The following is a 23,300-nucleotide window of genomic DNA, read 5'->3' as shown; positions in this document are numbered from 1 at the left end:
GTTTTGGAATTGCATTTGAAGAAATTCTACTTATAGATATATACCTGTCAATCAGCAGATTTCAGTATTCAGTGCAGTTACTAAATAGTGATGTCCGTTTTGGAAGACTACATTAATGTTTACCAACTGTGAAATATGAACTAACTGAATCCTAAACTTCAATCTAAGCACTGTAATTGTTAACCCCCTCTGTTCAAACTTGTTTCAGTATGAAGAGACAAAGAAAGCAGAGGAAAGTAGGAATTCTCAGCAAAGGTATGTATTAACAGCCTTTTCCCCTTTGATCCATGGTCTCCTTATTCATATATTCTGTGGGTAGCCTGCAGGTTTTCCTCCTGGATACAAGAAATGGTGTCACCAGCTGCCACATATAGTACTTCCCTTAAGAGGGACATATTCAGTGGCATCTTAGATAACAGCTAAGTCTTTATCCCCTTTTAAAGGTTTTCTTTCTCTTTCTAGTTTTATCTTTCTTTCTAACTACCCTGCTAGACCCTACTTAGAATCCTATTTCTTCATACCCATCCCTCTGGGTTAAAGACTATTAAGCTTAAACTGTGGGGTCAGTTGGTGCTTTCTTAGAAATGTGATCAAGCAGAACACAGAATCAAATCACTTCATATGAAAAACTGAGTAAAAAGGGGCACTCAGAGCCTATGTGTAACAAAAAACAGTGACAGAAGCATCAAATTAAACAAGTCAGATGGATGACCACAGCAGAAAGATAAAATAGTACAATTATGTGTAGTTTCACCTCAAACAGTAAGTTGAATAATATGAGAAAATATTACATAGCTACAAATTATAAATAAACTTAAATGCTTTTCTTTTAACCTACTAGTTACGACCTTAACTGTCATGGTTATGAAACACTGTTGGGCACATCCCTATACCAGATTCCATTAAAGTGTAGGTTAAAGCAGATATGTTTTTAATCTAGTGATTCACAGCACATCCCAAGTGTTACCACTGTTCCCTCTGAATTTTAATGTTTAACAGAATATAGGCCACTTTTATCTTAAAAAGATACTTAGAAAAACATAACTTTTGCAACAAGTTGTCTCTGTAATTAGGAACAATGACTGCAAAAGCAAAAACCAATAAACACACAAAAAAAGCTGAAATTATTCTTTGTAGTTTTCAAACTGAAGAAGCAAGTATATGGTGGAAAACTACCTATTAAAAAAATCCTTATATGGTAAATTCAGAAGGAATGCCTAAATTGTTATTGTTAGTTTGCTTCTTCAACACAAAGTGTTTCTAAGATATGAATAAGCACTAATGGTTTTGGCTTAATTCACTGTTAACGACATTAGTTCAGGATCTGCTGAGGAATCCTGGGAAACCTCCAGCATCTCCCATAATTGGATTATGGAGTTAGCACACCAAGTTTATGGCTGAGGACAAAAAGCAAAGGAAAATTCCCTTTTGTAACAGAAACCTACTAAAAAATGGCAATGGTAAAAGCTACGTGTGTTCAGTTTATAATAGAAAAAAAGTCTTAAAAGCTTAGCTCACATCCACTTCAATTTTGCTACTCCAGGCCAAAATACCTTACAGAAAGGGTTGGAGAGTAGTGTGACCCTGAAATTTGGAGAGTATTAAGTTTACTAAATGTGTAAGAATCTCTCACATATGTAACATAATATTACACCAGTCTGTTGTTTTAGAATGATTTTGTGGGTAATAAGCTCTGTTTGGAGGCACAAGCACAATTTATTTCAATGTAAAGGTATTTAACAAAGGAAACAGTTTATATGCTTCACACAGTATAATGACATAAAGACTTACAAAATTAACCTAATTTGCAGTATTGTGAAACATGATTCAATACAAACTTGAAAACACACCATATCTGACTAGGTCAAACAACTCTTGAGTTCAAATAACTGATACGGAAGTATTTTGGTAAAGTGCCCACAGTGAGAACAGTTTAAAAAGCAGCCCCTGTTTTCTACAGAAAAAGTTGTGATAGTGAAGAACTCATCACATTCTCTGCACTACTACATAGCACTTGCCTTCAGGGGAGCAATACCCTGGACACACAGCTTATTTCACATTAGTGAACAAACTCAAGATTTTTATAAAAGTTCTGGCTTCGGGCCAGAAGATAAAATGTCCCACATATACATATATAAAAACCCCAATTTCTAGCCTCTTAAATTCTCTAGTTCTAAAAATGGCTTTTGACTTGTCTTTAAGTTTAAAAAGGAAAAAGCGTGAAATGCGCTTCTGAATTAATAATATATAAGTGAGAAAGAAGCTTGTGATGGTACTAATCTACTTAGATTATGTACATGATCTTTGGGCATTATGAGAATCAGTTTAACTGTCCCTCACCTTATGAGCAACTTAATTTTCTAAGTTACCCGGGAAATGTATTTAACCATTTACAAAAACAAAAATCCTAATACACACTTTACAAAATCATGGTCTTATTTACCTGCACATTTTCCCACAAGACAGGTACATATTAAAAAATATTGCTCAAAAACATAAAAATATATATTATTTCTTTCCTTTACCATTTATGCATATAAATATTTTACTGAAGAAGATGCATCATTCAATAAACAAATGCAAAAACTGCTTTATATAAAGTGTGGTTCTCTGCTATTTAGCAATATAAAATATAAAATGATTACAATGTAGTTAGCTATTAACGAGCTAAATTCAAGATAACTTGCAAACCAGTACAGCAGTGAACAGTCCCTTGAGTCCGTTAGGAAAAGTCAAGTCAATTTTCTAACAGATTACATAAAAATATGGGCCAATAAGTGCATTATAAATGCAAAAAAAGCATTGCTTCGTCAGCACATTCTTCAGTCTTGTTTGGACTAGATGCCAAACTTACTGTTCACTTTTCGGTTCATCTTGTTTTCCATTAAGCTCTTGATCGACTCTGTTTAAAGAAAAATATATGATAATAAGACATAAGCAACTGAACAATTTTCTTTCTAAAAATAATGACTACTTTTAGCATAGAATATTATTCTGTTAAAAACAAAGCTTTGCAAAGAAGCAGACATAGTAAAAAAAGTTGCCCAACATTATTTCCCCAACAAGAAAAGAGAATTTTAACAGGCAGAGGACACTGGCAAGAAATGTGGTTGTTTCTTTAAAGATTATAAAATACTTTACATACAAATGCACATAAAACTTTCTTAAAAGTTCAAATTACAAAGGCATATTAAAATGGTGACTTGTAGCTTGGCTTTGGCAGGGATCCAAGTGGTAAGACTGGCAGGAAAAACAATTCCCTCAAAAATGATTTTGTTAACTAAAATATGGAAGTGCCACTAATGCCATCAAATTGATCAATTACTATTTTTAAAATTCACGAAAAAAATGCATATTTATAAAAACCACAATTGTTCTCCAAAATCTACTTGTACACTTAGTCTGTGAATGCATTTTATTTATTTTGATAGTAAGAAGCCATAAGAAATTAACATTTAGAACTATTTAAATGTAGATTAAAAATCTCATTCAATGGTGGTGCGTTGGACAGAGTTCTTATCAAAATTTAGGCATATGGGGATTAGGATTTCATAATTACCACACAATAATTACAGACAACCTTTCAAAGATAATACACAACAGTCTACTACTATTATCTTTGCAGTAGTTTGAACAACTGATGTGGGGATGTTTAAAACAATCTGGTATGATACAGGAAGATACTTTTCACATTTATTTCCATTCCTGTGATCACCTGAACATTAATGAATCAGACCTAAAAGCAAGCCCTGGTTTGTGGTAAAGCCAGATAGATGAACATTTTAAAATGTTTTTAATATTGGTATCAAAAATTTGCAAAGTATATATTCTTGATAAGGCAAGCAAAATATATCCAATCTTTTCAACATGTGAAATATCCTTAAGCTCACAGCTTCTGTGGCTGTCCAAAAAAAAAAAAAAAAAAAAAGGAAAAGAAATGAAATAGCCTTAAGAACATCATAATTATTTTAAAATACCATTGCAACATTTTAATCTATATCTGCCTGGTCATACTTGCACTGAGTTGTTTGAAAGAAATATCTGAAACATTTAAAACTGCTCTATACTTTTCCCACAACTGTGAGGCCAGGTAGATCCTGGCTTGGCTGAGGACACTGGATCTCACCTTCCTTGGCATTTGTTTTGACCCTCTTCCCATAAGCCCCTCAATAAAATGGTTTGACACCCCCTCCTTCCCCAAACCGGCTATATTTCAATATTCATAGTTTTGTACTCTCCTTAGCACCAGTATTTATCATAAAGATGACACCTTAAATAAGTTCCCTTGCACCTATCTTCCTGTAAGGTTTGGTTTTAAAAACATGCCTTTCTATTTAATTCAAAACATTAAATCTCATCATTCTCATATTGACAAGGATTTATTATTTTTTAAGGCCAAAGAAACGGTTCAAAAGCTAAGTGCCTGAAAGATACGTGTAATGATCCTATTTAAGGTTAAACACAAAGGAAAAAAACTAAAATAGTAGTGATAGGTTTCAAACAATACATTTAAATAAATACAAATTCCACTTTTTTCCTGATGTCTGAATTACTTGACAGTACTAAAAAGTTTTTAAAAAGGCATAATACAGCACATTTCATCAACAAAGGCAATTTGTTTTGAAATGCATGAAGCAGATGGCTTCAAAATATTCTACAGTTACAGATTATATTTTTAATTTTAGCCACTTGTTCGGCAAATGCACAGCAATGCCTAGAAAGGAATGAGAAATCAGCATGATCTAAAGTCACTGTCTACATCTCTATGTTAAAGTGTTGGTTAAACTGTGTCATACAGAAATGTAAAGCTATGATTCTATCACATGGCCTACTGAATTCTCACTCATCAACAGAACCAAAATGTGCTCAAAGTTAGGCATGTTCCAGTACCAGCTAGTTAGAGCTGGTTCCTTAGAATGGTTAAATAACTACATATAAATCTCTCACCTTAACTCTTAAGAAAGATTGTATTAAACTATGCTTTGCTAACTTAACTGTCAGTATTTTAAAAATCTACTAACAAATTAGATCCAAATTCTGCATTTTTCTAAATTACGATAAAAGAGCATAGCTATTTTATATAACCCTTGCCTTTCATCTTTTATGCTAAGATATTAATAGATAATAGTTTGTTATGCTCAAAGCAGAAGTGTTCAAAATTAAATTTAAAATAGTAAGCAGAATGTTTAACTGTTAAATGGTACATTGAACTTTTAGATATTTTATCACATGTAGAATTTGACTGGTTAGCAAGCCATTTAATTTAAGCATAAAAGGAAATCAATGTTGGTTAGCCAAAGAATATATGCATTGCAAATATAATCATCAACCCAGGGAAATAAACTGATTCCTTTAAAAAGTCTGCCTAAGTATTTCAAAAACACAAGGTGGAGATTTAAAGAAGATGGTGAAACAGGTAAAGTCTTAAAAGGATTTAGTGTTCCAAATAGTATTCTTAGTAATTTCTCTGGTTTCACCATTAGTATTTAGTACTTAGACCAAAAAGGAAGAAGGAGCTATGGTCGTTAATTCCTAATTGGCATTATATATGGTATTAAAGTGAATCAAGGTCATATTCAGCATTAGAAATTTTGGATTCACTCTAAATTTGGAAGTTGGGGTATATTTATATTTACAAATGCTATTATCTTTGTTTAGAAGCTAACCAACCAATAAGGAAGAGTTAGTCTGTGCAATGCAAATGGACTAGTCTAGATGCAACCCATTCAAGGTGTGCATATACCTTTTTTGTTTCTTTTTTAACTTTTCTTCTTCATACCTTGGTAGGGAAGAGTTTTTCAGTAAATATACATGTTATGAAGATGAACACAAACTTGAAAAAAAGGCACTAAAAATAAACTCATTTAAGTTTCCTGGCAAACCAAAAATATTTAATATATGGTGTAGAAAGTAAAAACTGACTTAATAAATCTGGCTTTGACACATTAAACAGACTAAAACCATAGGTTAACAGAACAAAGAACGTTTTACATGCATTGTGATGCTCAGGTATTTATGTTAATGGCCTTCTACCAAATCCTTTCAGAAGCTAGATGGAAGTATGTGAATTTAACAAACAGAACAAATTCCAGTCACTGGAAAATATTAAGGTTATGCTGATTTAAATATTTCTTTCCTTAGCAATATGATTATTCAATGCCATGATGAGTTCACTCAAATTTGGAGAGCACCATGTTCAAGTTTGGAGAATGTTCCTTAGTAACCAATCAGAAAATCCTCTCTTAGATTATAACCAGTCTATAAAAATATAAATGAATCACAACCAGAAATCATTTCTCCTAGTTCTTCAACTGATAGCCTGATGAAAATGGTGACTTAAGGGGACAATGTGGGGAAATGGTTTCTTCCTCTCTGTTACCAAAAAAAGAAGAGCAGTTACAAAATATTTACAATATATAAAGAATGAGTATTCAAAAACATTATCTCTTGCACATCAAAATATAAAGATCCAATACAATTAAATAAATAAAACAAAACATACTGTTTTATGCATTCTGGTATGCCAACATATTCCATGGGGACAAGTTCCGCTAGTTCTGCCAAATTAAAGACGTATCTAATTTTTTGGCTGAATTTTGAGCTATGGAAGAAAATAAAAATAATTACCTCAATATTTCTGACCAATAGAACTGACAAGAAATTTATACAAGGAATTTTTCTTTTAAAAGTCAGTGGCATTTTGAATGTTCACAACACAAATAAATGATAAAATGATTGAGGTGATGGATATGCTAATTATCCTGATTTCATCATTAAATACTGTATGCTTGTATTAAAATATCACTCTGTATTCCATAAATATATACAATTATTATGTGTCAACTGAAAATAAAAGGGGGGAGAGAAGAATAAAGTAAAAAATAAAACAGAAACAAAAACACCAAAAGACAAAGTAAATGGCTCTAGAAAATTACCTAATAAATGGTCTTGTAACAGCCAGAAGTGTTCTGATAAACCAAGAGGGATGTACAATGATTAGAGATTTTAGGTTTTTCCGTAACCTGGAGGTTAAAAAAAAAACAAACAGAAGAAAATTAAAAAATCTCTATAAATTCTAAGACTAGATGTTAAGACATCAGTAAGTACATGCAAGTTTATACAAAATAATTGAAAAATCTCATGTGAGAGTTCTTATTTAGGTATGATACTCAGGAAAACAAGAAAATTCTCTCTTGAATTCTGATGGTCCCTCCTACTGCTATGAAATGAGCATTACTTCATTTGGCCAAAGCCTGTATTAAATGTCCCCTAGTATTAACTCACTTGTCTTCAAGACTCTGTCAACCAGGGGAAAAGAGGCCAATACTGAATACAAACGTAAACTATTTTCATTTTTCAAGACTGGGGAGAGGTTGGTACTAATTTCTTCAATACCCTGAAAGGCACTGTGTGCAGGCAGAGAGGTGGGACTAGAGATGACCACAAGAGCAAACATGAATCAGATCTAAGTCCTATTCTTAAGTTAAGGAGTTTAACATTTTGATTAAAAATTAAATGCATTATTCTAGACCTCATTTTAAATGATCAAATAAAACTATTGTTGTATCATTCGTATTTCACACACAAAGTGATCATTAAGGAGATATTTATATGTATATATGTATTTTTAACCATAGGAGCTAGCCAACGTCAAGTTTAGACATGAAGAGAAACCTATTAATGGGTCTGATTTGATTAAACTAGTTCAAATTAGCTACGGCTAAATCAAACCAATTGGAAGATCAAATTCCTTCCATTAAGTATTGATGACTAAATCCCAAGAAAATATACTTCTAGTTCTTGTTCCAAAGAAAGATTACAGCTAAACAGGCATCTTTAAGAAACATAAAACATGCTAAACACTAAAAATTACGCAAAACTCAGAATGTAATAAAATTATGGTCAAAATTAATTTCCTTCATAACATTCTAAAATACTATCTTTAGAAATAAACAGAAACCTGTTATGAAATTATTATTATTTTATTATTTTTTTTGAGACAGTCTTGCTCTGTTGCCCTGGCTAGAGTGCCGTGGCGTCAGCCTAGATCATAGCAACCTCAAACTCCTGGCTCAAGCAATCTTCCTGCCTCAGCCTCCTGAGTAGCTGGGACTACAGGCCAGCTAATTTTTCTATTTTTAGTTGCCTGGCTAATTTTTTTTCTATTTTTAGTAGAGACAGGGTCTCACTCTTGCTCACGCTGGTCTTGAACTCCTGACCTCAAGTGACCCTCCAGCCTCAGCCTCCCAGCATGCTAGGATCATAGGCATGAGCCACTATGGCCAGCCCCTGTTATGAAATTAACAAATGTAATTTAAGAAGTGGATATGTGGCATCTTTAAGTGGCAACAGAAAATAAAATTTAATCTAACAAAGCCATTATAAAAATTATTCAGATTACCTTTCAACTTATATTTACATTACCTTCTATCAATTTGTTGATAACATTTCCTGAGCCATCCTAGGCTGGGCATTTTTCTTCGAGTTGTTGCACCATTTAAATAAACTATCATGTAGTTTTCTGCTACTAACAGCTCCAAAGTGCCAATAACATATCTGTAAAAACAAATTAAGTTTAACCTTTAAATATTATTGTGCAGAACTGAACTAGTTTTTCCAAATTATACAATTCCCTTTTCTTCTTTTTTTTTTTTTTTTTTTGAGACAGAGTCTCACTCTGTTGCCCAGCCTAGAGTGAGTGCCGTGGCGTTAGCCTAGCTCACAGCAACCTCAAACTCCTGAGCTCAAGCGATCCTCCTGTCTCAGCCTCCCGAGTAGCTGGGACTACAGGCATGCACCACCATGCCCGGCTAATTTTTTTTCTATATATATTTTTAGCTGTCCATATAATTTCTTTCTATTTTTAGTAGAGATGGGGTCTTGCTCTTGCTCAGGCTGGTCTCCAACTTCTGAGCTCAAAAGATCTGCCCACCTCGGCCTCCCAGAGTGCTAGGATTACAGGCGTGAGCCACCGCGCCCGGCCTCCCTTTTCTTCTTGACAATGAGAGCAAATGCAATTAAAATTTTAAAACTGCATTAGTTAGTTGGCATTATGATTATTTTAAGAGCATTATTTTTTAGAGATACATATTGAAATGTTTGTAGATGAAATGATATGATGTCTGGGATTTGAGGGAGAAGAGGGAATAATGTATAAATTGTTAATTGTTGAAGTGAGTGACCGATACATAAAGATTCAATATCTTTCTCTTTACCTTTATGTGTTTGAAACTTTCCACAATAAAGTTTCTAAGAGCTGCACTAACCTGAGAAATGGAATGACTGTGGAAACAGAACTGAGTCAGTTCAGATACGTTGGGCTTCTAGATGTAAATGTAATTTAGTCATATGATTTTGAGATAAAAGTCATTTTACACTTAATGTGTCCTTAAATGTAAAATAAAAAAAGTTGGAACAGATAATCTGAGATATCTTCAGTTTTAAAATGACAATCTTTTTCTTTTGAGTTGGAAAACTAACTTTTCATAATGCCAAAGAATAAAGACTTAAAAGAATCAGAACTGGGATATTTATAATTTTTACACAGCTTAAGCTCACTTACTTAAGATGGAGATCTAATTAGCTCAGAATTCTGTCCAAACATTTTTGTTAAAATATACTTACTTAAAGAGATTGTCCATCAGGTATCTATAGTTAGGTTGACCACTTTCAGGCATAAAACAGACAGCAAACACAACAATGGCATTTAGTCCATCCCCATAATATCCTGAAAAAGAAACCAAAAATTATTTCACCAGCATGATTTTACTCGAAGAGTTTTTAGAGGACATCTCTATGACTGATAGATTACAGTAGTTTAATTTTCACAAATTTCTGGTTCAAAAAGTATGTTTTTTTAAACCTTATATGGTCTTATACAGATCTTTAAATCTCTTCTTCCTAAAAAGAGAACAATAAAATTTAAAGAGGAAAGGGTGGGTATAAAACCAAGAAAACCACTGAAGCTAGCATAATTATTATTTATTTATTTTTTTGGAGATAGAGTCTTACTCTGTTGCCTAGGCTAGAGTGCTGTGGCATCAGCCTACCTCACAGCAACCTCAAACTCCTGTGCTCAAGGGATCCTCCTGTCTCATCCTCCCAAGTAGCTGGGACTATAGGCTCATGCCACCATGCCTAGCTAATTTTTGTATTGTTAGTAGAAATGGGGTCTTGCTCTTGCTCAGGCTGGTCTCAAACTTCTGAGCTCAAGCAATCCTTCTGCCTCGGCCTCCCAGAGTGCTAGGATTATAGATGTGAGCCACCTCGCCCGGCTAAAGCTAGCATAGTTAAAAAGCCAGGCCTATTTCAGTAACTAGACAAATACAGTGATATAATCCAAGCAGACAAAATACAACATCTGAAATAAAGCGTTCTTATGCTTATGGTTAAAGTGGGTGCTTTTTAAAAGATAGTTTTCAATTCAACAATGCTTAGCATTTTACAGAATTTAGGATATTAAAACTAAAAGATTATATCTGACAAATTTTCAGTGAAGAAAAACAGTGCTAAAATAATATGAATGTTTCAATTGCAATCTTTTTATTTTTTAGGTTTTTTTTTTGAGACACAGTCTCCCTCTGTTGTCCGGGCTAATGTACAGTGCCATCATCATAGCTCACTGCAATCTCAAACTCCTGGGCTCAAGTGATCCTCCTGCCTCAGCTTCCTGAGTAACTGGGACTACAGGTACCTGCCACCATGCCTGGCTAATTTTTCTATTTTTTGTAGAGATGGGTCTTGGTTTTGCTTAGGCTGGTCGAACTCCTGACCTCAAGCAATCCTCCCACGTTGGCTTTGCAGAATGCTAGAATTACGGGTGTGAACCACTACACCTGGCCTCAATTGCAATCTTTAGATATTAAACTTGTATTCAGAAACAAATATTTTTGATTTAACCTTCATTTCTATTGTTTACAAATTTGCACTGAAAAGATCTGAACATTTCAAGAACATGAGACTCTTCACTATCTTTCTTAATCCTTTAGTCACAAAACATATTAAGTGAGATAAGATTGATTATTTTCCCCTAAGAAAAATAAAATGCTATTTCTGAAAGACATTAGGTTTAAACTAAGGTAGGTCATAATTTGATTCCCATGAACTAGCTGAATTAATGTTGTCTATGGACTTCCTGATCCAGATTATCCTGTTTCGTCATCTCAATAAGATTAAATTAAGCAGAAGAATGTAACTACAAATATTCAAGTGAATTGCTTTCAGATGAATGAAGACTGTAGAAATAAGCAGGGGAATGCATCTGGCAGAGAGTAAATTAAGTGGAAATGGCTCTCTGAAAAAAAAAAAAAAAATCAATCTGCTTGACCCATGTGCCCCTCTGCCCTGTGTTCGGAGGATTTAAGTTAATATGACGTGTTCTACAGAGTGAGTTTTGTTTTGACTCACCAGTAACATTCTAGCACTGTTTACACAGTGCCTAGGTAAACTTCTATATATACTGCAGTCAGACTGAAAGGAGTTAATAAATTGTATTTTCATGGCTTTTCCCATTTGACTTGTAAATTTTTTTTACAAGGGAAGGGACTAAACCCTGTTTTTTGTATAGCCATAAATATGCAAAGTGGGTACTCCATAAAAATATTCAATGAACTAGTTTTCTACTAAAGCTAAATGACTTACTCAGAGTTTTAAGGTAAATTAAGAGTTACAGTTTAAAAAGTGCAAGTTTTTGCTGGGCACCGTGGCTCACACCTGTAATCCTAGCACTCTAGGAGGCCAAGGTGGGAGGATTGCTTGAGGCCAGGATTTTGAGACCAGCCTGAGCAACAGAGTGACACCCAATCTCTACAAAAAACTGAAAAATTAGCTGGGTGTGGTGGCACATGTCTATAGTTCCAGCTACTTGGGATGCTGAGGCAGACAGATTGCTTGAGCCTAGGAGTTTGAAGTTGCAGTGGGCTTTGATAACACCACTGCACTGCAACTCAGGTGACAGGGTGAGACCCTGTTTCAAAAAAAAAAAGTCCAAGTTTTACTTGTATCCACAAAAAGACTCAAAAAGAATGTTCAAAGCAGTTTCATTCATAATAGCCCTAACTGGAAACAACTCACTCGCCCCTCAAAAGGAGAACAGATAAACAAATTATGGTTTATCCATGCAATGGACTACTACTCAGTCATAGGAAACAATGAACTATGGATAATGCAACAACATGGATAAACCTCAATTATATAATATTTCTAGGGAGAGCATCTAAAAGCATTTAGACTTCTGATATCACATTTAAAAATATGAACCACTTTAGTAACTCTTACCTCCATGGCTGATAACTTTTTTATAGGGTTCGATTGCCTTCATATCAACCCTGTGGTCCTGTTCTCCAATCCTGAACATACGCCAGCGTCGTCCATCTTCTTTTTCCTCTGCTGCTGTGTATTCGGTAATTGAGCCTTTCCTAATAACTTCAGTAGTTTTTGGTTTTGGAAGATCATCTGTCAAAATAAAAGGTTTTTGAATCACAAATCTGTATAGAATAAAAATAAAATTATATGTTAACCACTTTACTATCTGGATTGTTCAGAGAATTTTCATTATTATCTGCAGGATTTTCAATCTCTTCCATAATGGAGAAAAGGCCTGCTCTTAATACAAGGCCATTTTAAGTCTTTGGAGATCACAATTCTTTAACTTTTTTTATTGCCCAATTCAGCAAAGTACCTAATCACAGTGCAATGTATATCCACAAGTTCAGAAAAGAAAATTCATGCAGCCATCAAAATCTTAGTACATTAGCCCTACAGTGCCTTTCCAGATTCAACTTGTGACAACATTGTCCTAGTTACTACTGTAGGTTACTTCAAATAGCTATCTGGAGACAACTTTTTGTTGTTGTTGAGCACATAAATTAATTCCCAAACACTGTAATACCAGATAGAAAAGTGGTTAACTACTAAATGATCATTCATTTGATCACTTTTATAAAGCAGAAATATATTTATAATATTCTGAAGTGTACATGCAAAAGTCTATTTAAATTAACATTAGCCAAAGCATAAGCATCAATGATTAGGTATAATTTATGTTTCAAGATTGCAGTTTAGCTGATTTTTAATGAAGTAATGATTTTCAAAATTTTTGTATCATAGTCCTTACCAAAAGATGGGGGGAGGGGAACCTACTGCATGTTAGTTGTTTGTTTCCAAGACATAGCTGTTAACGGAAAATATCCTTCCAGGAAATGACTACAGCAGCATTAAAGAAAGAAGAGACAAAACACATAGGCAGAAAACTATTTCAGTATCTTTACAAATTATTGCTTATTACTGGACTGCTTATTGAACCAGGAAAATAGGGAAGAAAAAAGGAACCAAAGATATAGCCTTATCACTCTCTACTACAGATAAAATACCTAATGCTAACCTCTGCTTTGAAGAAAAAATTATTTTAAAGATGGAAAATATATATCCAAAAATTTCTAACAACTATATAAAGATACTGCAGGCAGCAATTATCTAATTAAAGAGAGCATGCAAAGTAAAACACATGCCAATTCCTTTGAATTTCAAGTAATTAATAAGGAATGTAAGTGTAAGTTTGGGGGCTAAGAGTATACATTAATTCAAGTTGGTTGTTTCACACAGTGAGGCACTATCAGGCAAACCCATTTAAAAAAAAATCACCCTCCAAAACTTCTCTTTCCACAAACTGTAAATTATTTTTAGCACATTTCCTAAATTATGTCTCTTCAAAAGTATTTTTCTTAGCTGATCAACTGAAAAAGAACATGTCTCAATTGTCAAATAATATTTTTGGAGCAACTATGAAAAAACATAACTTTATAGCATTGGGCAAATAAGAAAAAAAAGGCACTGGTGTAATCTATAAAGAGTTTTGAAAATCCTGGGAATATTCAAGTGTTAGCAGAATTTCATATCATAGAAACAAATATATGAAATATATGAACTTTAGAAAGAAAACATTTCAAACAAAATTCCTTAATATATTGATTTTAGTTAGCGCATGATCAAGTTTTAAGGTCTTCCTATTATCCTAATTTTCTTAAAAAGAATGCCATCATAAAAACATGTATGTATATAAAGATAAACATTCATTAATAACAATCAGATAAAAACAGTAAAACATTTACCTTCCCACTCAAACTCATTACTATTCTCTGATGGGGTGTCTAAGCCATCTAGGTCAATCTCTCCACTTTCATCCAAATCATCTGACAAAACAGAGCCATCACTAGGATCCAGTGTCAGGCTAATGTCTGGAGCCATTAGTTTCTTTCTCACTTTATTTCCATTAACTTCTAGTGAGCCTGGAATGGGAAAATAAAGAAAAAGATATTCAAGTAAGAAAAAAATTTTAGCCACTTCATTCTTTTTTTCTTTTTTCCTGTTTTTATTTTTTTTAGTCAAGACGGGGTCTAGCTCTTGCTCAGGCTGCTCTCGAACTCCTGGGCTCAAGCAATCCTCCCACCTCCGCCTCCCAGAGTAGTAAGTTTACAGGCGTGAACTACCACAGCCTGGCCCTAGCCACTTCATTCTTGAGAAAAACAACATTAAACACAATTCCAAAGCACTAATTTACAAAATTTAGATTTTGATCACCATTGCTTCTACATCATTGGCAAGAGATCAATGAGGTAGCAATGTCTTTTAAATAATAAGGCAGACCTTATGGTCACCTCTTACTACTAAAAAATTATTTCCTCCCACGAATTCTTTGTAAAAATTCTCCAAAACCAAGAATATATTTTTGGAAAGTTAATTTTCTCAAGCATTCTAAAAATGCTTTCCTCAATGTTCAACTTATACTTTGGCTCCCGATGATGGGATAAAAGCTTAGTGTTTATTATTATTTTCTTTTGTACAAAGAAATATGTTCAAAAATAACACAAAGTCCATCATTTCATTAAAACTGTTAATTTCTTACCAGGCTGGCTCTCTGGTCCAGTTACAGCTAGTATATCTGCTTCAATACTATCATCTTCCGGTAAAGGTCTAGAAGACATAGACATACTTTTTAACCCAGAAATTTTAGAAAAAAAATTTTTTGAAGTTCAATCTATTAAAAATACAGCTTACAGAAACAATTATGTGGAAAATGGAATAAAACCTTTCTTAAGTTTACTAATTTACAAACCACTTTTAAAGAAAAAATTTTCAGACTGTCAGAGTTGACTTACACAACTATAAGTAACACCTAAAAGTAGATGTAAATCCCTTATGTAACAGCTCTTATACAACTATAAAACATACTTTAAAATTTTAAGCAAAATACAAAACAAATATAACTGAAATGCATGAATATAATGTGATGTATGATGGAATGTATGACAAAGCTCAATTTTATTCAATGGGAATATGGTAACGATGGCTACAACTCTTTTGAGTTCAGCATTCCTACATTACTATCATCATCATATGCTGCTGTGACTCACTTCTCCCGCCAGCTGTCCATCTTCCAACTGCTAAGGCACCTGACTGTGCACTGGGATGACTTCTGACGGTGATGGCATGAAAGCATCATTTGAACATAAAGTCTGCCTTTGCTCTTTTTTCAGTAGCCCACCTTGTGTCAATACAATTATAAATACAAATGCAAATGTACCAAGGTGGTTGGCCAGATGATCTAGAAAATCCTTGTTTATTTAACAAGTTTTTTCTTAGAAAAAAACCACAAAATTTAAAAATTCTTGCAGATAACCAAAGACTCCCTTCACCAAGAAACCCTCAGACCTTAGATTTAAAAATACTGCATTAAAGTACTGTTTATAAAAACAAAAATTTTGAAACTTAAATGATCAAAACAAAAATGAAAGATTACTGAAGATTACATACATGTGGGTGGAAAGCAAGATGGAATTTTATTCTAACTAATGGAGAGGAACTTTCTAAATGATCATCTTGTAATACTGGGTTTCTTTAAGAAACCTAATATTCATTTAACAAGTGACATCTCAATAAGGAAATCTTGAAGCTTTGTGCTGAATTAGTTTTCATTTAAAAGTATTACTCACATTGGAAAGTCTTCATCTTGCCATTCTTCTTTAAGTTCCACACCTTCCATCCTCAGCCTGGATTCAATGTCAACTACAGATTCCTGATAATCCAGAGAGCCAATGTCCTGTGATAAAGAGAGAAACGTTTAGAACAACTTAATTTATACTGTACTTTTTAATCTACTGAAAAGGTGCAATAACCTCACACCTTCGTTCACACCTCCACTCTATCAACTATAGGCTTTAGTTCAGTGGTCTGGTCATGAAATCAATTTATTGAGTTGCAACTTTTTTTTAAAGAACTAGAATAGAAAACATTCTGGTATATATATTTTAGCACATATAAAACACATATTCTAGTAAAGTAAGTATTGTTTGTAGTAAAGATATGGTTCAGTGAAAATATTTGTTTTCAGTCATATATATAGTATTTCAGGTTGTGATTTAAAATATATTTCATACTATGGATTATATAAAAAAATTTGAGGTGGGAATAAGAAATAAAGGTAAATAACATATTCTCTACTATAGATTCATAATAAAATTTACTGTCCTTTGGATACAGGTTGATTCTAGAAAGTGAACACTAGTAAATAACATTTACCACTCTTCATGATTCAGCAGGGCCAAGTGGTGTGCTATCATTTATATTTCCTACTCTACAGTTTTGATGCAGTAACTTGTCCAGTAAATGAATTAGTCTACCTTTTGATTTGTTTCTTATCTACACCATGCCTTTCTCATTTGGCTTGGCATAAGTTTTCAGACACTAAACTTGTTGAATGTCTTTGTTTATGCAACTTCTTATTTTAATTTATGCCATGAACTTTAGTTATATTAATAGTTTTTCCAAGGAAGGGTATGAGTGCCAATATCCTCATTTTACAAAGGGAAGAGAAAGGGAAGAGTCTAATCCCTTCAGTTGATGGAATAAGTAATATAAGTTTAGGTATGGTATTTAAGAAGTCATGAAGATCAACTGGTTAACAGTGTAACAGAATAGTGAAAACTATAGAGGGCAAGAGGTATAAATGAGTATTTAGTTCATTTACATTAAAGTCAGTCAACAGATGTCTGAAGTTATTCAAAAACAACAGTAATACATTTCTTAAGAGATCAGTTAAAAGTGGTTGGCACCAGTAGATGAGGAAAGAGAGTGAGATAGGGAGAATGACTGATGCTTTCCTAGTAAGTCCTTCTACAGTATTTTATTTTTGAGACAATCTTGCTCTGTTGCCAAGGCTGGAGTGCAGTGGCACAATCACAGTACACTGCAACCTCAAACTTTTGGGCTCAAGTGACCCTCCCACTTAGGCTCCCAAAGTGTCGGGATTACAGGCGTGAGCCACTGCAACTAGCTGATTTTTAAAACTATGTATAACTTAAAAAAAATACTTGTCAAATAAAACAAATCATGCTAGCCATTCACATTCATATCAACTAGTCTAAAACAAAAATGTGGTCATGTTTTATGGTTGCCTTACCTGCTATGTCATTACAACACTCAAAAAAAGGCACAAAGTTATACAGAAAAAAGCATTATATTCCAGAACAACAAAAAAATTACAATGGAAATTTCCTAAAGTGCTAGATTTCATGTGGTAAACTAAATTTGTATCTCCACCAAGACTGGAAGGCTTTCCTCTCAGTTTGAATTTTTACTTATACTCAAGAGAAGGTTTCAAACATTCCCAAAAGCTTTAAATTTTTTAAGATCCACTTGTTAGCATAGAAAAAAATGACAGATGCTGACTTTTCCTCACTAACATATTTGCCTGGAAAAGTTAGTTTATTTATATATACTAGTAAGGCATTTTTAATTCTCTGGGAAAACTCTGAGCCAGATAATTTTGAGAAATGAAAAACAGTTAAAATACAATAACTGACTTATTTAGTAGTTTCTGATTCTAATAAGTAACCTATACCTTAAAGCAATTAACACACATCTGCAATGATTACTTTATAGATTGCTTTCTGACAGCAACTCTTCCTTTCTACAGACGGGAAAATAAAAGAGGGACACCTACCTTACCAAACAATTCCTATTCAGAACATAGAACTAGGAAAAAAGAAAAAAAAAAAAAAAAACAAAGCCCAGAATTATAGCCAAGAACCCCAAACAGTTAATACTTATTACTTCAGAATCATGCTCAAGTGAGACCAAGCATTCTATCAGTAAAGGCTGAAAACCCAGTCTCGTCCAGATTTTTACTTCACTATCCTTCTCAATGTTAAGTTTTCTCAAGACTTTGGTACTCACTTTAAAGTGAACAAATATATTTTCCCAAAATCAATAACCAGAAAAACTTTACATTATCTCGTTTCACCTTTTTACTGGGTGTCGGAAAAAATATCAGGATGTTCTCTGGGTATCTTTTTCAGATATCTCAAATACTTAGAAAAATATTTACTATTTCAAAAATAAAAGCAGTGACTGAAAGTTGCAACCAATATATTCCCAACACATAGCCCAGTGCCTGACACATAAAGAGGCCTGTAAAAATTAGTTAAATGAATAAATATTTAACTGTAAAATATGACACTGGATAGCAAGCCTTTGCTCAATTTCTTAGGTTTATTTTGCTTATTAAACTGCTTAAATAGGATTTCTATTATGTCTTACCTCATAAAAATGTAATGAAAATATTCTGTGGGAATCTACATACATGCAATATAAATTTCTGTTGGTAAAATTATTCCTTAAGGTTGTAAGAGGAAATATCTGTCTTGGGAAATTCTAGAAGATCACCCATGCATTTTAGCTGCTGAATCACTTGAACAAGTTATCACTTGAAAATAGCTCCTCTAAACAATTCTTTCAAGAACTCTTTTAGCCTCTTTATTCCATTTTTACTTTAATACACCTTAGCATATGGACATGGATATTTGGTTTGGAGACAATCAAGCTTGTTAAACAGAACATAGGCGAGATAAAGATGGATTCATTTGACCATTTGATTATGAATTTTAGGGGAAAAGTACACTAGGTAGATAAAGACAATTTAAACAACTGGGAGAGTACTGTTCTTGGAAGCACTTTATCATCAAGCAGCTGTAAGAACAGGAAACAAACAAGAAAGGAATTAATATAAGCACAACCACTTTGAAGGAAATCAGGATATCGCTGACTCACAAGTTAGCTGTGGTTGCTTCCCATTTTTTGCTTATTGATTTTTTTTATCACAATGGGGAAACAACACTAAGATGCTATCTGTTAAAATAACCTAATGCAACAGGAATAACCCGATTTCTCAAAAGGCTGGTGGTAGTGGTGGCATGTCAGTCCTTACGCCAGTTATCTGTGGAGGTAATAAAGATGAATTCAAAACAGTCCTTAACCTCAGTAGGTTAAAAATCAAGGAAATAATGGATTTCCTCCTGACACAGCTTCAGAGGGGAGGTGTGGTGGTAGATCCAACCAAGATGAAAAAGGGGATTCCCCTTGGAGCTTAGCAACGTAAGCAAAAATTAAACGTTAAGATCATATTTAGAACTGTCTAGACCATAACATAATTTTACATGGCAATTCTACTATAATGTAGTTTAGCACTGCTGTTGGAATAGGTGCTAGTAACAGCCATTTATGCTGAAATCAATTATGGTTGGCAGAAGGAAGTGCCCAGACAAGCCTTTTACTTCCCCATTTAAGCCAAAAGAATGCAATTTAAATATTTATGTTCACTTTTTAATGAACAACCTCTATGTTTATGAAGATCACCAAAACATTCCTAGAAAAGTCCTATATGCTTGCTTGTCATTGCTTCCTTAAGGGGTAGGGTCATGTAGGTTTTTAAGAATGAAATAAGATGCTCTATCAGAAATGTTAACACAAAAGTTAGATAAAAACTAGAATCGTGCTGACTTCTCTCAAAATTGTGAAAATAAAGCAAAGGATAATTATGTCACCTATAAAAGGTACATTTATTAAGTTATCTGTATGCAGAACATACTGGAGGTGCTCTGAGACCTTTAAAAAGACTGAAGTCTAATAACTGATCTCTAACACCATTGTAGAGTTATAAATATTAGTTGTAATATAAAATTATAATTTTGGAATATTACAATCACCATATTGTACTAGAATTCTGCTTTATGGTATGTAAGCTTAACAAGACATCTTTTAGGCAGGGCGAGGTGGCTCACGCCTGTAATCCTAGCACTCTGGGAGGCCGAGGTGGGCGGATCGTTTGAGCTCAGGAGTTCAAGACCAGCCTGAGCAAGAGCGAGACTCCATCTCTACTAAAAATAGAAAGAAATTATATGGACAGCTAAAAATATATATAGAAAAAATTAGTCGGGCATGGTGGCGCATGCCTGTAGTCCCAGCTACTCGGGAGGCTGAGACAGGAGGATCGCTTGAGCTCAGGAGTTTGAGGTTGCTGTGAGCTAGGCTGACGCCACAGAACTCACTCTAGCCTGGGCAACAGAGTGAGACTCTGTCTCAGAAAAAAAAAAAAAAAAAGACATCTTTTGATCTACTGTCAGCCCATGTTAATTTATTGGATTTGGTTATTCACATACTTACTTTCTCAGAAGCCTTCCTCATGACTCCCTTCTACCATCATTACTCCAGATAGAATGAACAGAACCACTTCCCCAAATAGTGCTTTTCATATTAATTAATCACTTCTACATCCATCCTCTCCTATGTTCCAACCAACAACTTTGTGAGGTATAAAACACTTGTGTTATTATCCCCAGCTTATATCCGAGGCAAGGACACCACATCACACCACATCCTGATCCTCAGATCTCATCCATAACTGTTTCTACAAGACCAGTGCTCTAACCCTTGAGCTATGGAGCCCTCGCCTCATAACTGTTTCTAATACAGCACACTGTCTTCACTTCACTGGCAACTTCGTTACACTTAGCTTCAAAGGTCGTGTAATGCCTAAAGATCATAATAGCACTGACTTACAATAATAATCTAGTTCAAGCTCTGTGTTTGCAGAAGTGGATCTGTCATACTTCCTGTCTAAGTCCAACAATATCAGGCTGCACTAGAGATTATGAATAGGAATTGATTTTATAGAAAATGTAAAATGACAAGAACTAAGGAGAAAATGTACAAGATGATTAAGAAACTAGTCTGTAGGTTAACTTTAACTGAGTAACTTCAGTTATAATAATTTTGAGGTAACTTATCCATTTACAAATTACAGAATTTCTTCTGTACAATTAGAGATTCCTATAAAATGTTAGAAAAGGAATATATTTAATTAAAAATAAGAAATCAAGCATTAGGAGAAATAAGAGATTCTAATCAATAAAAAGGTGAGAATGAAAAAAGCAATACTAAAATGCAATCGCACCTACTTCATTCAACTAACTAAATGGGAGCCACTACAGCTACCTTGATGAACGTGGCAAAAGCTGTGTGTTCAGAGCTCCCAGGACAAACAAGGTTAAATTTCAAAGAAATGTAATAAAGGCCTAAATAAATTTCTGATTTGACTTTAGTTGATCTAGTAGCTCTCCAGTGGCCTCAGATGCACCCAGAAAATCCAAACCATTTGGCAGGTATTTAAACAGAAAAGCCAGTTCCTGAATTCACGCAGGGACTCGGCTTTTGATGTACATACTCTATATTTGGTTTAGCTTGCTCAGTAAGATCTGTTAAACCTCTGATTATTTATCCTGCTTCCGTGTCTATTCCCCGAGGGTACGAGGGACACCAGAAGTTCAAGTTTCTTTGTTCTGCACCAGGACAGACGCTGGTCATAAATATGAACCATCGTGGCCCAGTCACCGCACCCAGGCCAGGGCAGAGGTGTGGAGCAGAGAAGGGGGCAGCTTCCATTCCAAGTACAACTACACCAAACGGAAAAGGGGTGGGGTGGGGGGCGAAGCCGGCAGAGACAAACAGGAGCCAAGCCAAGGGCGGGGACCGAAGCTGGGTGGGGATCCAGGAAGCGCCTCCCGAGCAGATTCTATGGCGCCCGGTGCAACAGATAACGCCCTGGGCTTCCACTCCCCGGCCCGCCGGGGGCCCGCGCCAGTCAAACGTGCGCCCCCCGGCCGGTTCCCAGCCCAGAGCCGCCGCGCCGAGTGCCCCCAGGCCGCACTCACCCCGGAGGAAGCCTTGGCCCCCTCGTCCTCTGCGTCCCTCCAGGCCGGCGACGTCGGGCTGACGGCCAGGTCGCAGAAAGTGGTGCCGAGTGGAGCCCGCTCCCCTCGGTCGGCGGTGGACACTCACGCCCGGTCCCCGGGCCGCAGCGCCGCCGCTGCGGTAGCAGCAGCTGACCCGGACGCAGTGAGCCGCCCCGCCGGACGTGACAACATCCTGACCTGCTCCAGGCGCTGCAGCGGGCGGAGGAGGCGGAGGCTGAGGCGCGGCATCTTCTTGGAACCGCAGCGCCCCTCCGCCCCTTCGGCTGTCGCGGGCTAACTCCCGCGCATGCGCGCGCGGGACCGGCCTTGTCTGCCCCCTCCCGGCAGGCGGGTCGCGCCAACCCCTCGTTGGCGCAGTCTCTGAGGCTCGAGTCGCATCTTCACCTTTTCCTTTTAGCTGGGAAGTGGCCGTGGGGTCTCAAAGAGTTATTTTTATTTTCTGTCAGCTTGTCTTTATTGATCTGTACAGTAGATGTAATGATCACTACATAATGATCAGTAATAATGTGTGTTATAAAATGGATGAAATGAGCGGAGGAAAAATATCCGAAGCCTCATTTTGGGGAACTAGACTACAGAAGAATTCTTAGAGTTTGGTAAAAGTCCTCGAGTGCGAACAGCTTTATAGCAGTGCTTCTCAAAAGATCTGTGGGGAGTGATCAGTTTATTATTAAAAAAAAAATTTCAATTAGTTATGGGCCATACTTTGATAAAATAACATAGAAAAATGAAATGAAAAAAGATATCGAAATCCAAGTCAAAACATTTCATCATTAGAGTCAACAGCCCTAAAATTACCTGTAAAATTGCCATAAAGGTTTCTAAAGGCAAAATCTCCATTTCTGTGCTTGTCTTGCTGGTAGCAAACAGTTCTGTGAAGGGTCCAGGTCTATGGACCATACTTTTATATACATTTTTAATTTTCTAAGAGACAGGGTCTTGCTCTGTTGTCCAGGCTGGTCTCAAACTCCTGACCTGAAGTGATCTTCCTGCCACTGGGCCTCCCAAAGCCCTGGTATTACAGGCCTGAGCCACAGGCTGGCAATTCTGCTCTACAGCTTTAAGGAAATGAGATTACTTTAGAGAACATGATAATCCTTCTCAGAAATTTTATCTACTAAATCCGTACAAAGGCCTGGTAGTCAACTATTTGGGTAATTCCATTAGGGAATGATTGGGCCTGAGGGATATGGAAAGGCTCAAAAATTTTAATCA

The 23,300-nt window shown here is 35.3% G+C and overlaps 1 protein-coding gene across 2 annotated transcripts; it reads right to left on the bottom strand.

Annotated features, from left to right (window-relative positions):
• Positions 1-1,254: 1,254 nt before the first annotated feature.
• Positions 1,255-22,222, bottom strand: BNIP2 (BCL2 interacting protein 2). 2 transcript variants are annotated; one of them, XM_069483338.1, is made up of 11 exons: positions 22,044-22,222; positions 15,990-16,096; positions 14,903-14,970; positions 14,109-14,285; positions 12,277-12,453; positions 9,625-9,727; positions 8,425-8,556; positions 6,936-7,022; positions 6,503-6,601; positions 5,744-5,779; positions 1,255-2,902 (listed from the first exon to the last, which is right to left on the bottom strand). In XM_069483338.1, the coding sequence occupies exons 2-11, from the start codon at positions 16,037-16,039 to the stop codon at positions 2,851-2,853; spliced, it is 981 nt and encodes a 326-aa protein (XP_069339439.1). In that variant the 5' UTR covers positions 16,040-16,096; positions 22,044-22,222; the 3' UTR covers positions 1,255-2,850. The 2 variants fall into 2 exon arrangements, with proteins under 2 accessions (XP_069339439.1, XP_069339431.1); XM_069483330.1 differs by lacking the exon at positions 5,744-5,779.
• Between the last annotated feature and the right edge of the window lie 1,078 nt (positions 22,223-23,300).

Source organism: Eulemur rufifrons, chromosome 2 (genome assembly GCF_041146395.1).
Source record: "Eulemur rufifrons isolate Redbay chromosome 2, OSU_ERuf_1, whole genome shotgun sequence".
Lineage (NCBI taxonomy): Eukaryota > Metazoa > Chordata > Mammalia > Primates > Lemuridae > Eulemur > Eulemur rufifrons.
The sequence above is the reverse complement of the archived record's forward strand: the minus strand, read 5'-3'. Positions and strand labels throughout refer to the sequence as shown.

Coding starts and splice junctions, on each gene's coding strand:
- BNIP2 (XM_069483338.1), bottom strand. CDS start 16,039: ATGGAAGGTGTGGAACTTAAAGAAGAATGGCAAGATGAAGACTTTCCA. Junction 9,728..12,276: donor AAAAGTTATCAGCCATGGAG/GTAAGAGTTACT, acceptor TTTCTTTTTCAG/GATATTATGGGGATGGACTA. Junction 7,023..8,424: donor TATCAACAAATTGATAGAAG/GTAATGTAAATA, acceptor TTTAACCTCCAG/GTTACGGAAAAACCTAAAAT.